This window comes from Strigops habroptila, chromosome Z, assembly GCF_004027225.2.
Source record: "Strigops habroptila isolate Jane chromosome Z, bStrHab1.2.pri, whole genome shotgun sequence".
NCBI classification, from domain to species: Eukaryota; Metazoa; Chordata; class Aves; order Psittaciformes; family Psittacidae; genus Strigops; species Strigops habroptila.
The window spans coordinates 55,896,446-55,913,771 of NC_044302.2; the positions used below are offsets into that span (position 1 = coordinate 55,896,446).

Below are 17,326 nucleotides of genomic sequence, written 5' to 3' on the forward strand. Positions count from 1 at the left end.
ATCTTTGGTCCCTTCCACTCTATCTTTTATTTGCCTTTTTGTTATTCTCTGGAACAGAATGCTGTGTTCCAAAGGGGGTTTTGTTAGTTACAGATTGCTTATATCAGCTTAAAGAATCCCATCCTTTCCTGTAATGTGTGTCCTTTTATTTAATTTATAATAGTGAGGCAATTGGATCCTTTGCTTTTGTCCTCCATATGAAGTAACAGAAACCTAATAGGAGCAACCCGTGGAAAGGAAAACCTTACTGTAAGGCAGGAAAGAAATGTCCCTGTAACATCACACTGGGGAATCATGACCTGGTTTAGCTTCAGCAAAGGGCTGGTTATTAGGGCAGCTTAGTTCAAGCAGCAAGTTACATCAGGTTTGTGCATTCTTTTGGAGTGAGAAGGACAAGGGTTGCCAGCAGAATGAAAAAAAACCACTGAAAAAAAGAAGAGAGCACACAAGAAGAGAAGAGGAGCCTGCCTTCACTTTTTATTCATGGTATATTTCCATTGCTGACTTCTCATTTCGCTGGCCTGTGGTTGTCTGAGTGTGGACAGGAATTAATTGGCTTGGGCATTAGTTGAGTCAGATGCCCAGTACAAGAACAGCAGCAACTATGAGATCTGTTATTAAAGTTAATATTCTTTTTTTATCAAGGTTTAAACTTGGAGTCTACAGGTTTTAGCTGTTGTTACGTGGAATGATAAAAAGGCAAACTCTTCACTCCCTACGTAAAGGAGACAGGTCTGTGCCAAGTTTGTCAACAAACAAATCCCTCATAATCCCATTTCTTAGTTTGTATTTGTGAATTGTGATATGAAGGTACTAATCTATAAAAATGATCATGGAAAATATGAAAAAGTAACAAGGAATTGTAACAGTGCAGGCAATAAAAATGTAGGGTTCATATAGGAAGACTGCAAGCTTAGTTTAAAGTTTATAAATGTCCCAATCCATTACTGTCAAACCCTACATGCTTTTCCTGTGTTAATCAAAGGTGTCCTTTGTTCCTGCTCTGTTTTCATACTTCTTCATGGTTAGCAAATTTACCCCACATCAGTAGTTTGATATTGACCTGTGTGAAAAACATGCGATCAGAAATAATTCCTGTGATTGATGATGACTTCATGTAAAAATTTTTATTAATTTTGATCTTTTTGGAAATATAATTGCATTTTCAGGAGAGATGAAAAACAATACAGTGAGTTTTAGTTTCTTCATTATTCTTCATGTACTACATTATTAATGTTGCCTCATTGACCTTGTCCCTTGAGGCAGGCACTGCTGACACCTTTTTTATTATTTTTCTCATTAATAAACAACATGTGTGCCTCCTCCACTAGGCCACACGCTTCTTCCATTATGTTGGGTGGATAAAGTGTCTTTTATCACTGACTGTTGAACCTATGTTTTCCCCTACCTTTTCCACAGCTTCCTATGGAAAGACCACTTTAGTGGTTACATTCTTCATTTTGTACCCATGCGTGTAACTTAGCTGTTAACAAGCTCCAAGTTTGGTCACTGATAGGTGAAAATTATTAACACAAAATATTTGAGCTGTTGTATTTTGTCTGGAGCAAAGCATGTCAGTGTAATTTGCTAGTGAGTTCTCATTGTAAAATATGAATGCTTACACAGATCCAGAATGAAGGGAATTCCTATCACTTTTGTCATCCTTCCCTAAATTCACCCTGTCTCTCATTCTTTTAGCAAACTTTTTAACAGGCTTCGCAGTGAGCTCTAACAGAGGCTGGACTACGGATAACTCATTTGTCCACTGGTTAGGCACTAGCCTACAGTGCGGTTCCACTAAATCTGTTGTTCCAGCTTAGAAAGTAAAAGGAAAAGGAAAATATTCTCTGCAGCCTTTACAGGGTTCTTGGCCACTAAACCCACGAAAAGAGGAGAAAGAGACCCTCCTCTTCCATATCATTCTGCCATGCACTTCCTCTGAACTACATTATCTAAATGCAGATGTCTGTGCAGCACCTACTTAACTCCTTTTTATGACTTAGACATACAAACAGACATGTGGTAAATACAGGGACAGTTTTAAAGTCTTGGAGTGTATCCTCTACATAATTGCCATGTTTATCCATAATGATATAGGAAGCATTCAGGCCAAAAAAAACCATCACAGGGTTAGGAGATAATGCCCCTAGACTGTTATAATTTAGTTCCATTGCCTCTGTAATTGCAAAAGTGAAGACAATGCATTTTCTCTGCCTGATGGGGAAGATACAGAAGTAAAAGGTCAAGGTTTTGTGTGTCTGTGGTTCTGCCACTGACTTAATGTATAATCTTGCACAAATCACTTTGAGCTGTTGTGTGTCATGTTCGTAACTAGGATAGAGTTAATGGTATTTTCCAACTCGGCAAATAATTTTAGCTCTCTGTCAATTTAGTAGTTTAATAATGTTAATCAACATGGATTTACTGGACAGTGCTTTCTGTGTGCTTATTTTTTCTATGTTAAGGTTTCCAAAACTGTTTTTTACTTTTTGACCCTAAAGTGCATCTAAAATCTGTATTTTTAGCATGCTAAGTTGCTATCAAGAAGATAACCCTTTTTCCTCTACCACTGATTCATATCAATGACAAATGATCTGAAAAGTCATGCCATCATAGCAATAGAGCAATAAAACAGTATAGCTTGAAACTTGGACTTTGTTTAGAATTGTTCACGTGGTCACATTCATTCAACTCAACTGTTTATTCTTTTATCCTCTTATCCATTCATTCTCTCACGTACTCTGCTGCTGACCTATTCAATGCATTATATATCGGTCTGCAAACCTCCAGGCACGTTCAGTGCCCTTTTCACTGGCTTACTAAATAACTCCCACCTGTTCACTCACTCACTCTTGGACTGATCTGCCCTCAGCCTCAGACTGGCTTCTGGGCCAGCTTTAGTCTTACTCTCATTCCCTACTCTCCTCTAGTATCTTCTACCCTGAAGCTTATTTCTTCCTGAACTTAATTAAGGGCTTCAGATTTAAGAGCACAGTCAGTTGTCAAAGTTTTCTTTGACTTTTTCTTGCTTAATTGTTTTTGTTTTGGTTTGGGGTTTTGTTTGGTTTTGGTTTTGGTTTTTTTTTCTTTTGTGGCACAGATTTGATACAGCTTGCCTAGACTTAAAATACCCATGTGTATATTCATCCCTCAACATGATGTCTGAACTAGGTATGTTATGATTGAGGCAGTCTTTACATACTATTACTCTGCAGCATGCATTATATGTACTTTCAAAGATTATACTTTATTATGCTTATAATGGAGGATTTCAAAAGCATGTTTCATGCATATCTTTGGAATACCCATTATGGAGTTGCTGTGGACATGTATTAATAGTTGTTCATTATATGATCTCATTGCCACAGCACGTAGTATTTGAAAGAAGATAATTTTTAGCAAAACAAAGTCAGTTATAATTGCTGCGAGGACCAGTGTCTTTAGCCCTACACCACTAGTTCACATACTGCCCAGGCTAGTGTTACAGGCCTTTGGAAAATCTCCCACATTAGCGTCCACCATGCCTTAGAGGCCATTTGTTTTTCAATCCTGTGAAAGACATTACTTATAATGGGAAACAATGGGAATTACCCGTGGTGCAATTTGTGCTACTATCTGTATGTTCCCAACACTGTTATTATGAGGGCATTTCGTTTTTCTCAACAAGCCCCTGTTAGTAACACTTTTTACCTGAAAGAAGATCCTGAATGTGGCTGAGAATCTGGTATTTGAAAAGGTCCAAACATAAATTCCTTGTTTTACCTCTGACCTTTCAGACTGCAATACTCCACAGGTTTTACTGAGAATGGAGATTGAAAGCTATGCTGTACAAATGAACAGTATAATTCTTAAAGGTCACAAAATCTAACCTGGATAGAGACAGGCAGAGCAATGGAAAATTTGTGTTGGAGGTAGCCTGTGCTCCGGTTCCTTTGTGCCACTCTGAGATTTTTGGAAGCTTGTGCAGACTGCAGGCTCCCTGGGGAAACCTGACAAAGCCTCTGTGATTTTCCTACTCTATGCTAAGAACTGCCTTAGCTTAGAATTCATAAAATGCAAAAGAGATTTAAAAAGCACTTCTGTTTCTTCCCTTGGAATATCATTTCATAGTTGCATCCCTCTGGAGATGCTCAAAGTCTTGTCTATGCTAGAAAGGTTTTGCTGGTATATTAATACCAGCGGCCAGTCCCAGAGGAGATGCAGTTTATTCTTCTGCTGGTATAAATTACAGCAATTCCCCAAATAAAATACGGTAAGGATTTTTCATCCTGCTACTGTATTTGCATTAGGGATTTCAGCATTTGATCCCTTTTCACACTCCTGCAGACACAGGTAACTGTCAGAAGTGGTTCTTCCCCTTCTCAGCAGACCCCAGATCCTTAGTTCTGCCTGCTCCCCATTGCCTCCCAGAGCTGGGTGTGACTAGTCGCTCCTCTATGCCTCATATTTAACTTCTTGATGGTGTGTGGCCCTATTTGATATTAACTGTATGATGGATGCTACAGGCCCACTGTTAAACCAGCCTAAGTTAAACCACCATTTTGAAAATGTAATGATGGGAAGGGGATTCTCCAGTGTTTTCCACACAACAACAGACTGTTCATTGGCTCTGCTAATGTCCTCCTTCAAACCTTACAGTTTCAAACCCATCAAGGTGAGCAGGTCTTGCCTTGCATGTAAACCTTCTTTATTTGAGGTAATGATCATGATTCTGTGTCTTTAAGAGGCTCTATTTCCTCAAAAATTTCATTTTGATTGTATTTCTTAGCTACAGCTAATGTGAATTATAGATATTAGAAATCGACTGTCGCGTTATTATAACAAAACATACTGTGTAATGCTGGAATTAGTAGATCAGCCAGTAAAGCAAATGCCAACATCTGGTAAACTAAGTATTTTATTCAGTCTTGCTTAAATGACTCCTGTTAACCAAGCTATAGCAATCAAACAACATCAGATATCACCTGTTCCACAGCAGTAAAAGAACCCCGGTCATCCATGTGTTGGTTCCTGCCGTTCATCAGAACAGTCACACAGACGTGCATGGATATGATGGTAATCAATAACTCATCAGTGACTCAGCAGAAGCATCCTGGGTGAGATCTGTGCAGTCACTGACCTATTTTCTCTGTTATGCCAAGCTGCTCCTCCTTTAATATTACCAAGCAGTCACCTACGTGGGCCTGTGCTTTGAGGTGCAGTAATTCCAGCAACGTTTGCTTTCAATATAAATCATTCATATTTCCATGGTGCCGAGAGGCTGCATCCGGATGCAATTTGCGCTGTGGTTTGCAGCGAGCAGATGCATCCTGCCCGAGATGGAGCAGAAGCAGCAGCAGGAGCATGAGGAGGAGCAGGGGCAAGAACAGGAGCAGGAAAAGGGGCAGGAAAAGAGAGAAGGAGCAGGGGCAAGAGAATGGGACAAGTGGCAGCAAGTGCGGGAAGGTGAGGCAGCTGTTGCACGGCCTGATTAAACTGCGGGAGCACCGCATCTGCTTTTGGCAGAAGTGCCCCCGTGCCTTTCCAAGCCATAAATCTCTAGGGAGGCGCCGATCTGCTGGTGCCATTACTGGGGGTGTCCCCGTGTGGGCATCACGAACCCGCCCGGCCCCGCGGGGATGCTGCCGGCAGCGGGGGACGCGGTGGAACAGGGGGCAGGGAGAGCAGTGCTGGTGGACGATAGGCGGAGCAGCCCCGGCCGAGCCCGCCGGTGGGGAGCAGCCGCCCCGGGCCCGCCCCCTGCCCGGCGGCCGCCATACTGCGGGGCAACCCAAACTTGTTACACGCGGGCACCAACTGCTGCTCCTCCTCCTCCCGCCGCCCTGCCCCCACCGGCGCGGGGGGGCAGGGGGCCGCGCGGCCCAGCCTGTCGCGGGGAAAGACGCTGAGGCGGGCGGGTGCCGGGGCAGCGCCGGCAGGCCCCGCAGGTAGGGGCGCCCGGTGGGACGGGCTGCGCGCCGCCCGGGGCCGCGGGGGGAGGTGGCAACGGCGGGGGGAGGAGCAGGAGGAGGAGGTGGCGGCGCTGGTGGCGGAGGCAGAGCGTTCGCCGCTGGGGCGAGCGGGTGGCCGTGCCTGCTGTGCCTCCTCCCGCCGAGGTGGGTGCGGGATCTGCCGCGGCGGCGAGGCTGGAGTCGGCACCGCGGCGGGGCCGGGCGGGCCGTGCCGGCACACCTGCGGAACGGGGCCTCCCGCCCGGGGCGGGGGGTCGAGCGCGCCGCCGGCTGCGGGGAGGGGGGCTTGGCGGCGGTGAGGTGGGGGCGCGGCGCGGGCAGCCCCCGGCGGCGGCGCGGCCGGAGCGGGGCGGAGAGGAGGAGCCTCCCGCAGCGAATGAGCGAGCGCTGGCAGGTTTATAAATGTGCTTTTTCTCCCAGTGCCGCCTCCAAGCCCCGCTGGCTCTGGCGGCAGCGACCTACCCGCGGCGGCTCCCCTCAGGTGTGTCCCCGGGGCGGCGGGACCGCGCCCGGGGCCTGCGGGCGGCCCCGGCTGCACCTGCCGCGGCGGCGGCGCTGGGCGGGGTCCGGTGAATCGGCTGCGGCGCGTCTTCCCCGCCGGGAAGCGGCCCCGTCGTTCCCAGGTGCCGGCCCCGGTTAAAGTGCCCCGGCACTTGAGGGGAGGCTGCCGTCTGCTGAGAACCGCGGTCCCTTGCTCGGCGGATAGCTGGGCGCTGAACCGGGTGCTCGCTTTCGGGGAACCGGCTGCGTATGTTTTGAAGAGCTACCATGTGCTGTTTCGGTTTTCGGCTGTTGGGAGGGTTTAGATCAGGTCTGCGCAGAGGTGCTGAGTTTGCGAGAGATGGGTAAAGTGACATAAGAGTTTCTTGTCTATTCCTGTTTGTGCTCCAGCGAATTATAAGGGGATGTCTTTACTGCTTCGTGGTGTGAGCTGTTTGGCGCTGTTTTCTGCATATACGAAGGCACGCAGCATCGGGGTTTAAGGGAGAAAGGAGTGAATGTATGAATGCCGTGATTGTAACTTTATTGTTGCAGCTCGTTTCTTTATGTGACTTCCATTACCAGGGAAAGGAACGGGAGCCTATTCCTGCCCTGGTGTGGGCGGGGGCCTGGTGGATCTGCAGGTTGAAGGGCTTTTTCATGTCTGCTCTTTGGCTCCATGCTGAAACATTTTCCTGCCTTCCTCTTGCCTCCTGCTTTTATTCATGTACCTCTTGCAGGGAGATACTTCAGCTGGAAATTGCGAAGCATCACCTTTAAGTCTATGGCACCCATTTATTTATAGTAGGCTCGGGAAATCGGTGCAGTAGTGAAGTTTTTGGGGTTTTTTTTCCTCTTTAATTGAAATTCCTACAGTAACTAGCAGTAGGCTGTTGGAACTAAATGATCTTAAGGTCCTTTCCAACCCAAACCATTCTATGAGTTCTTTATGACCATCAGGCTCAGAAATAGCTACTGATCTTATACTCCCTTTTGGATACCTGTACGGAGGTTTTGTTAGAGAACTGTTTGATGACTTTTCTATTAGCAGGAGCATGAGCTTAAGCACTTGTGCAAGTGCTCCTAGAAGAAGCTGTGCTGGCTGTGCGGATGGCGTATGTGGAGGCTCTGCCGGAGTGGGAGTATCATTTACAAACTGGGTTAGAAAGGGGCATTGTAAGCGAACCGAGTAGCTTGCATGAGTGAAACACAGTACGTACCATGTTCCCTGCTGTGCAGGGAACTGCGTGACTACAGTGTGCTTTCTGGGATGAGCAGGCGATGGGTGGGCACTTGTGACTCTTTCAGGTTTCAGAGTAGCTACTGCTATTCTTTCAGGTAGCAGAGATGAAGTGCAGACAGCTCTTTTCCACTGAAAGCAAATGAGTGACATTTGAACATACACGAATGTTCAAGGAACAAAAAAGCTTTGTAAATATTGAGCTGGGCTGACATTGAAATCTGTCTCTAATGGGATTTCTTGGCCTAGAGAAGAAATAAATCACCCTTCCCCCCACTCCCAAAAACCCAATTACTCTATGTGCACTGTGTGATGGTCAGGGATTGCTATAGAGTCTGCTGACAAAAGCTGCTTGCATACATACCTAGCAAAATAGGTCTATAGCTGTTGTTCTTTTAAAAACCCAAAAGCTATTTTGACTAGTGGGGAGGGCGGTAGCTCCTTCCACAGCAGATGACGCATATGATGTGAGTGGATTTATTTCAAAGCTGTAAGACTGATTCATAAGTTTTTCTGGATGCTGTAAGTACAGGTGTGCCTGGAGACCTCATTTAATGTGCTGGTTTTCCCTCTCTTTGGTGGTGATTCAGTCCCCTCTCCTCCCCCAATATAAACAGCTATTATATTAAACACTTGATAACCTTTTGTTAACCTGCTCACATGGATACAGCTGTGCCCTGCCAAAAGTGTGTGGCTTTGTACCGCTTAGAGGTCCTGCAAGAAGGGAGCTGATTTGGGTGCCCTGGTCGCTGGCCTGCCTCCTGAGCAGCTGTGCTTGAGTTACCCACTTTGTGCAGCCTCTTACTGGAGAGGAGCCAGAGACCTCTGGAGAGGATCTGTAATCTGCCCAGGGCCACTTGGCTGGAGCTGGAGGCTGCACTGTGCTCATTCTGCTGCGCACTCTCACACTCTCAGCCAGCTTAGGGGATGCGTGTTGAGTGAACATTTTGATGTTAAAATACATTGTCTCAGATGTTTGGTTTTTTTTAGTAGTGAAGTAAGTGGAGGTCTCTTGCAGTCATGCCAAAATTAATTCTTAATCTGGGCTGCTAGCATTAAATCTAATACTTGCATATGCCACCTAGTTTGCGAAAAGTATTGGATAAATTGGTAGATGGTTGCGCCTTATTCTGATTCGATCTGAAGTGGGACTCTTACTTAAATCAGTGGAAATAACTGTGATATAAATTTTCCAAGATTTTATGTTATCTCTGAACTCCTTAAATGCTTTGATATCGCCTTATTTTCTCCAGGAAAAATGGAATCTCAGGCCACGGTTGTTGCAGTGGGGATTTTGTAGACCATAAGGAAAAAAAAAAGTATTTCTTCTGAATGTTCAGGGGTGACGTTATTTATAGCAGGTTTTGCTGTGCAAAGGTAACTTGAAATGGGTAGTGACAGGGAAGGAAAAATATAGTTGCTAACATTTCTTGTAACCCTTCACTGCTTCCAAGTGTTGGGTCTTGTAAATATTCATATTCTATGATTTAAATGAGTTGAAAAGTAGTTTGTGAAGGTGTGTGACCATGAAAGTGTTATTCATGAATGGATTCTGATCTACTATGCTTCCCACTAACCTGAGGCTTAATTACTTGTAGGCATGACTGAGAGAATTTTTCACAATGTTTTGCCTTCAGAAAAATGCACGGAACAGTAATAAATTCCAGGTAGCACATGACAGTAAGGATGGAGACTTAAAGGTGACAGAAAAAGAAGCAAAGCAGGTCTTAACTTCCCTGAGTTATTCTTTGAAGATTTCTTTTTTTACAGCTGTGTATAAATTACTGTGTTGGAAGTTTAAAATGAGAATTCAGATTTTCATTATTGTAATATTAAACAGTTTTGGGGTGTTCTTTGTTGTGCCTAATACTTGTTTAGGTAGCTGAAAAAGGTGTGCCCGCTTGGGAGGATGTATAATTAACAAGGAGCTAGGAAGCACTTTTGGTTATTTTGTTGGATTTTTTTTCTTTCCCTGAAGCTTCCCCTCTCCTTCTGTCAAACTGGTCATTTCTGTGGTGATAAAGCAGTATTTTGCAAGGGCTTCTTCATCTGGCTTTGCATAGTCCTGTGCTTGGGCGTCTAGGTAGGTAGGTGGAAGCGTATCAGAAAGAATGAGTAGGGTCCCACTTATTTTACTGGGATCTTGAGTTTCAGGAGGGTGAGGTGACTGCAGAGTTGCTTTTCAGTGTAGCACACAACTGGTCGTGTACCAAGGGAAGAGCCTGTGAACTGCAAAAGGGTGCTGCTGCAGCTGCCATTTGGAGAGTTAACTCACCTGTGTGTTGGTGTAGCTGTACAGGCTGGGTGGAAGCTGGTTTAATTGTTTTCCTTCTGATGTGAAGGTTTTGGTTTTGTTTCTTGGATGGGTTAGTGAAAGGAAAGAAAATAATTTTTTCTGTTCACAGAACCGTTCAAAGCAAAAAGTAGCATTATTTCAGGCTAATGCATGCCATCATCTTTGATGGGGAAGTTACAGGTCTTGATGTCAAGGCCTGCATTAGCAAGGTCATGCATTTAGTTGTGTTCTGGCCAAAAACCTTCAACGTTCTGTCTTCTATCTACCTGTGAAGTTCCAGGAATGCAAAGAAAAGGCTGCTCAGCTTCCTGGAGGTACTGCTGCAGCCTGCCTTCGTGGTGAGGGAGGTTAGTGCCTGTAGTAAGAAGGGTGTTGTGCTCCACTTCTGCTAATCTAGGGTGTCCAGGAGCCACTCTGTCCCCTCCTGCTCCCACCGCACCAAGCTGTGCTGCAGCGAGCTTCTGGGTACACGAACATGTTTCTGAAAATTACATAAATAAACAAGAAAAGTCTTACTTCGGTACTGTTTGTGTGTTTTGGTTTTTATTAATGATGGAGTTGAGGAGAAAGAAGAGGCTTTTTCAGAGCGGAGGCATGCATGTAGTACTGCAGCTGAGATTTCTTGATGAGTAAGTGCTTTAAAGCACCAAACAGCAGCCTTTACTTTTAGAGTATGTTCTTACAGTGCCTGAGGGGGAAACAAAACAGGTGGCAAATTAATAAAAACTTGGACTGTATATGTGAACAGATAAGAAACTTTTCTAAGGACAATACGTGAATTAAAGCCCATGTATAAAGTTTAGAACAAGTTTATTGGTAATCTGGAAATAATACCTGTTTTCCTGTCTTTCCCTCATCTTCCACCTATTTCTTTTTCTCTCTGTTCCTGTACAGCAGTAAACTCATAATCCACCAGGCATTTTCTGCACTGATCCTCTTAAAAAATTAGTATTAGCCTATATATGAGGCAAGCCAAAGAGGATTGAACACTGTGCTGCAAAATTAGTACTTGCTGGCCTCATTGCAAGGACAGGCAGGTTCCCTCTCTGGAGCGTGCTTTTGGTGCTCGGTATGGCATGGGTTTGGTCCAAGGAGTTTGGTTTGTGTGTTTCTGTGCAGGGTTGTGCATGCCAAGCAGATGTGTAGGTGGTGGAGCACTGATACAGAAGTGACTAGGAAATGTGTGGAATTAGCAGACTGGGAAATCCTGACATGCATCTGATTACTCAGCTGAGCTGGGATACAGAAGAGGATATGCAAAGCGGGGGAAAGTTTATGGAGGCAGGCATTTCTGCTGGGAAAGCAAGGCAGGGGAGTAGAAACTTATGCAAACTTTGTTGCCCTTTGCTGTTGTGCAGCACAGAGACCAGCTGATATCTGGAAGCTGGGGCAGGTCTGACACAACTGTGTTGAGGTGAGGCAGAGTGGGAAGGCTGGTGTTCCCCTGAGATTGAATGTGGCCTACGAGGTCTGGGCAGATTTGCATGCATTGCAAATGGCAGAGCAGGAGTGTGTGTGTTTGTGTGTGTGTGTTTGTGTGTGTGTGTTTGTGTGTGTGTGTTTGTGTGTGTGTGTTTGTGTGTGTGTGTTTGTGTGTGTGTGTTTGTGTGTGTGTGTTTGTGTGTGTGTGTTTGTGTGTGTGTGTTTGTGTGTGTGTGTTTGTGTGTGTGTGTTTGTGTGTGTGTGTTTGTGTGTGTGTGTTTGTGTGTGTGTGTTTGTGTGTGTGTGTTTGTGTGTGTGTGTTTGTGTGTGTGTGTTTGTGTGTGTGTGTTTGTGTGTGTGTGTTTGTGTGTGTGTGTTGTGTGTGTGTGTTTGTGTGTGTGTGTTTGTGTGTGTGTTTGTGTGTGTGTGTTTGTGTGTGTGTGTTTGTGTGTGTGTGTTTGTGTGTGTGTGTTTGTGTGTGTGTGTTTGTGTGTGTGTGTTTGTGTGTGTGTGTTTGTGTGTGTGTTTTTTTGTTTGTTTTTTTATAAAAAAGTGATGCTCTATGAACTTTGTCATTGTGTATACAAAGTGACACATAGAACAGTGGAAACTCTTTTTTCTTTTTTTTTTTAAAAAAGACTGTTCTCGTTTCTACTGAAAGATAATGAGTTATGACTGTTCGTTACTGGAAAAACAATGCAGGATATAGGGAAGAGACCTAGAGATGTGAAAGTTCTTGGATTTGTATTTGAATTCTCAGTGTAAATTTGATGTGTTCTGGGAAGAACAAAACAATATAGACTTTTTTTAAAACAAAGTGCACTAGGAATTTATGTCTCAGATCATGACGTTGAGCTTGGGCTTAGTTTTGCTTAGGTTTGTTGTAGTTTAACTCCAAAGTTTTGAATACTTCAGAAGGAGCTAGCTGTCTCTCGCGTTGTTTATCATAAAATAGGCTGGTCAAAGTTTGTGTGAGGACCACTAGAATTAGTAATTTATCTTGGTAAAATGCATTTTATTGTACCTTCCCAGTTTGCAAGCAGTCTCTTGTGGCAGTAGGAAAGAATAATCAGGCTACGCCGTGTGGTGTTTGGGACTGTCATGTGTGCATGGGTAACACTGGATCACATGCTGGAGTTACAGTGAATAGCAAGAATCAATAGGGTATTTTACAGATATCCTCTGTGCTTTTGCCTCATCCAGTCATGCTTGAATTTATTCGGAAGACATTTATTAAATCACATTTAAGAAAAAAAATCCTAGTTGTTAATGCAAACAGAACGCTTGCCTGTTCAGTGAAACCAGATGAGATTCCTCTTGCTCATGTAAGATGTAAGGAAGACAAAGGTTGGAAAAAGGCTATACTGTTCGTTGGACCAACTGGTGTAATTGGAAAAGTAATAAGAATATAGACAGGCTCTTGGACAATCAATCCTTTCCCAAACTAACCTCATAAAATATTTCTCCCCCTTCTCTGTAAGCACTGATTAGTTGTTGTTGGTAGGCTCTGTAATTCCTGCCAGACACCGTAGTGTGGGCCATGAGATATTTCTGTGTGTAAATCTGTACTTAATTTGAGTACGGTAAGAATTGTCTGCAGAGCATTTAAAACCAGAGGAGTGTTCTGCACACAGCAGTTAATAATGAGGGCCCTGATCTTGCTCCAGGTTTGTGTGCGAGGTTGCTGAGGTTTACCTGTAGGACACGAGCCCTGCATAAGCACACTGTCCTGACCTTTCAGGAGAAAAAAACCCAAAAAGACCAAAAGTACCCGAACAACCAAAAGAAGTTAAAAAAAAAAAAAAGTGGTAGTTAACAGGGCAGTAATGCTTTAGTTCGTTGCTTTACGTATAGAAATCTGGTGGAGCAATGTTGTGCTCAAACCTTTTTTCCCTCTCCCATATCTCTGTTGTTTCTTCTAACAAAGTGTGTAAAATGGCCAGAGGCAAGGAATTATGCATTCCTGTTTCCACTCAGCAATTGCATAATTACTAAGGATTTGCTGGAGATGCATATGTATGTGCACACAGGTCCACTTTCTATTTAGCTGTAGATGTACCCTACCTAAAGGGTCAGTTTTGCAGGAAATTAGTTGTCCATTGGAACTGTATGTTCAAAGAAAATAAATAACTTTGGTAGAACTAATATCTCCCTCCCCAGCCAAAAACAAACAAAAAAACTGCTGCAAAGCCACTAAAAAGTGTCTGAATGATTTTTTTTTTTTCCTATTAAAACCTAGTCATATGGATGAGAGAATAGCTGCCTTTTTGTCTTGAAATCATTATGATTGTTAAAAATCTGCAGTTACATGTTCACATGCTTGGCACTATTGAAGTAAGTTTACTATTGAGTTGATTCTGACTAGATTTTTACTCTATGTCAGTGAAATTAGTAAACTGCCTTGAAAGATCATCCTGATTATCTGCTAGGTAAGTGAGACACAGAACGGCCTTTTCATTTCACTTTTGCAGAGGAGTTAGTTGTGAGTGGTTATATGATAAATACATAAGACAGGCCTTTTCGTAGGCTTAAGGGATTTCCTCTGTGCAAGTCTATCTCTCTAAAAAATTAAAAAAAAAACCTAAACCCAACCTGTATGTACATATATAATACATTCACAGCGTATTAATGGTTCAAAATATTAGACTAGCTATTTTCAGCGAGGGTGGATGCTACTGAAATAGTGTTTTCTTCAAATATGCAAATAAGTAATTCTAAGTGTATCTTGAATCTCGTATTTTATGTATCTAAGGCATTTATTGCAATGGCAGAGGGTGTGTGACAAATATCTATTTCATGCAAACACATACGGCTGCATAAATCAAGTGCGTGTATTTGTATTTGCTCACAGAATTAAGATGCTGATAAGGAGATGTTCTCAAATGGTTGAATTTGCCTATTTGGAATTGATTTAAAAAAAAAAAAAAAAACTGCTTGCATCTGCCCCTGAAATGGGCGTCCTATGTACATAAATTGATTGTGAATCAAATGGTACATGCTGATATTCAGGAATTCCACTGAGGTTTTTAAGAACTTCTTTTTTCCTGCTTTAGTACTGACAGCCACCAGGGGAAAAAGTAACCATTATTCAGAGCCTGTCTTCTGTTCTCTAATTTAATTGTTGGCTTTTATGGGAGTTCAGTTCCTGTCACTGCACGTTTGCCTGGTTTTCTTCATAGCTACGCCTTCATCTTCTGCAATAGGATGCAGATTTATTATATGTCAACTGCTTTGGAAAAAGAAATTTCTCAACAGATTATGAAATGGTGCTTTTGATCAGATGAAGCATCTGATGGCCTTTGCGCTCTCCGGGTTCTGCTTAGTGTTTGTCGAGAAGGCTGTACACCTTCATTTTCTGCAGTATGAAGGGTGGTGCTGGAATATGTCTGGGAGCATGTCCAGGGGAAGGGACAAGTGTAGCAGACAGGAATAGTTAATGTTTGTGGAAGGTGAGTGGAGTCAGCTGTGCTGATTTCTATGCAATAAATGGGCTTTAGGAGTCAAAGGTGTTAATGTGACCCTGTCATTACAAGGCACTTGGTGGTGAGGAGAGCTTTGAGGTTCCCACAGAGGGAACTTGGCCTGCATATTTCCATGGCAACTGCCATGACTTACAGATTTAGAACCTTTGATTAAAGATACAAAAGGAGGGGAAAACCTTTTAAATGTTACAAATGTAAAGCTTCAGCTAGTCTTTCGTTTTAACAATATTCCTTATTTACATTCCTTGGAGTGTGAAGGCTTTATAAGGAACACAGCTGTCCTTTCCCCATTTGGTAGACTTCGAGATGACGTTTTGGGACAAATGTGATGCTCTGGAGATAGATACCTGACTTTGATCATAGCTGCACTGACATCACCAGTTTGGTTACTATTTGTTTACATATTTTGTACCAAAATTATACTTGAGGTCTGTGTCTTTGATAGAAGGATTTGAGGGGGGAAAAAACCTACTTCTCTGTTGAATAAAACTTATTTTTAAAGAGGAAGGACATAAGATACAACCTGAGTTATAGTCTCTTAAGCAGTATAATGACTGATACACAGAAACCTGGTGCTTGTGGGTAGAGTAAATTATTCCTGCAGAAACTGAGGCTTGCTGTTGGCTTGCAGGCTGTGTGGAAGGGCATGTTTGTGATGTTTATGCTTGGTGCATCTTTCTGGCTCTCTGTCCCCTACCCCACCTGCATATTCTTGAACGTATTCTACTTCATGCTGTGGTGGCCAGGTAGCTGTGCCATGGAAGGAATGCTTTCCATTCAGGTTAAGGATTCTTGTGTCTAATGCTCAAATGCTCAGGTGTAGCATGTTGTGCTTTCTGGGAATTTCTTACTGCTGGAAAGCAATGGAATTTTAGAAGCAGATGGACTGATTTTCCGTCCTATTTTTTTAATCCTGCCTTTTTTTTTTTTTCCTGTTTAAACTCTTTTTCCTTTTTTTTTTTTTTTTAATTTTTTTTCTATTCCGCCTCCCCCCTCTCCCCCCTGCTACCTTGGTGAGAGAACAAGACAAATGTAAAGGGCTGTTTTGCCAGGACTACCTGCTGAATTTCTCCAGCATGTCACCATCACTTCTTTTCTTTCAGAAGGAAGAGATGAATAGATGAATAACAATGGTTATTCATTGTTTAAATGGACAGGGCAGGCTACGGTTGCCAAAATGGGGAGTTTTACTGCTACAGATGTATTGTTCTGTCTGAATTTTTAAGGCTAAGCACTCTGTATGGTTGTTAGTAGTCTCATGTGCTGCTTCTGCTGGGACTGTGAAGGGCCCTTGGTGCTACCCTTGTACAAACCCTTAGCATTTCTCGAGGAAGCTTTTAGTACTGAAAGATGTGGTTGGTTACTGTGGAAGGTTCATCACCACTATGCAAACACTACTGAAAAGTTCATGATACTAGGATATTTGTAAGGGATGTCCTCCTCTATTATTAAAGAAAGAAAAGAAAAAGAAAACTTGGAGGAAAAAATTAAATGGCATTGTGAAGTACTTTTTTTCATCCAGGCTAGTTACGGGAATTGATACGTTATTAATCCACGCAATTTTGGATTGGGAATGGTTTTCAGTAGCAGTTGTGAGTAAGTACTTCTGGCTACCCTGTGAAACAAGAGAAGTAATTGTTGCTTGCTTGGGGTGTAAATATGCTTTTGAAAAGCAGCAGCATATAGAGGTCATTCTGATGTCAGTACTGTATGTCAAATGGACTTCTTGGCATACTTATAGCACTTTGCATCAATCAGGTGCGGTTTGGGATTAGTCAGTGTTTTGTTTGTGGGTTTTTTTTTTTTTGTGTTGGAGTGTTTTTCTTTTTAAAGCACTTAGTGCCTTACTATCTGAGTGCTAGACATCATGGGAGTTTATCAGTTACACCCATGGAGATGGTGGCTATGTGTCTTCTGATGGAAGAATGTTCTCAGTGAAACGCCAGAGTCACAAACTCCCTTTCCTAAGGTGGTTTTGTTCTAGTGGTTACTCACCAGAAGCAGGAAAGCCATGAGGCTTTTGTCAGCTCTTGCCATGGGGTGGGAGAGCAATCTCATAGCTGTGGTATGGTGCAGAGAGTGGACTGGGTCAGTGCTTGAGGTAAGAAAACTTATGTGTTAGCTTGCATCTGTATCTCATACTACAAAGATTTTTACTACTATTTTGGGCCCCTGAAAACTTGTTTAGGAGTTTTGTGATGGTTTTGGTCCTGTTTCATCACACAGAATTAACAACAAGCAAGTTCCAGATAAATAACGTTATTTGAAACATCCTAAAAGTCAGATAGAGATGTGTGAGAACCAGGTTACCAAAATTAAAGATCTTTAAACTGCATGTGGAGGTTTGAAGATGGGTACATGGAATGTGGGGCAGACCTGGGTGTTTTGAACATGTGCTTCCAGTTGTGAAGGTGCTGCAGCAGCTCTGAACTTATGTGTTCAGACCAGAATGTTC

General features: G+C 43.2%; 2 protein-coding genes across 14 annotated transcripts in view; one reads left to right on the top strand and one right to left on the bottom strand.

Annotated features, from left to right (window-relative positions):
* Positions 1 to 5,592: 5,592 nt before the first annotated feature.
* LOC115601027 (protein transport protein SEC31-like) lies at positions 5,593 to 6,924 on the bottom strand. Its single transcript, XM_030470553.1, has 2 exons — positions 6,867 to 6,924; positions 5,593 to 6,680 (listed from the first exon to the last, which is right to left on the bottom strand). Exons 1-2 carry the CDS (start codon positions 6,922 to 6,924, stop codon positions 5,593 to 5,595), a joined length of 1,146 nt encoding a protein of 381 aa, XP_030326413.1.
* The window catches only part of SEMA4D (semaphorin 4D), a 95,749-nt gene continuing 84,198 nt past the window's right edge, over positions 5,776 to 17,326 (top strand). For 11 of the 13 annotated variants that reach the window (XR_003995001.1, XR_004389867.1, XR_003995002.1 and 8 more), the window contains exon 1: positions 6,013 to 6,095. The gene's annotated coding sequence lies outside the window, so the exon portion shown is untranslated. Of the gene's footprint in view, positions 5,928 to 6,012; positions 6,096 to 6,377; positions 6,433 to 17,326 lie in introns of those variants that run through there. The other 2 variants (XM_030511605.1, XM_030511607.1) reach the window with 2 other exon arrangements.

What these genes read in the sequence shown, in the direction of transcription:
- LOC115601027 (XM_030470553.1), bottom strand. Translation starts at nt 6,924, where the DNA reads ATGCTGCGTGCCTTCGTATATGCAGAAAACAGCGCCAAACAGCTCACA. An exon ending in ACAGCTCACACCACGAAGCA is followed by an intron (nt 6,681 to 6,866) that starts GTAAAGACATCC and finishes GTTCCCCGAAAG; the next exon opens with CGAGCACCCGGTTCAGCGCC.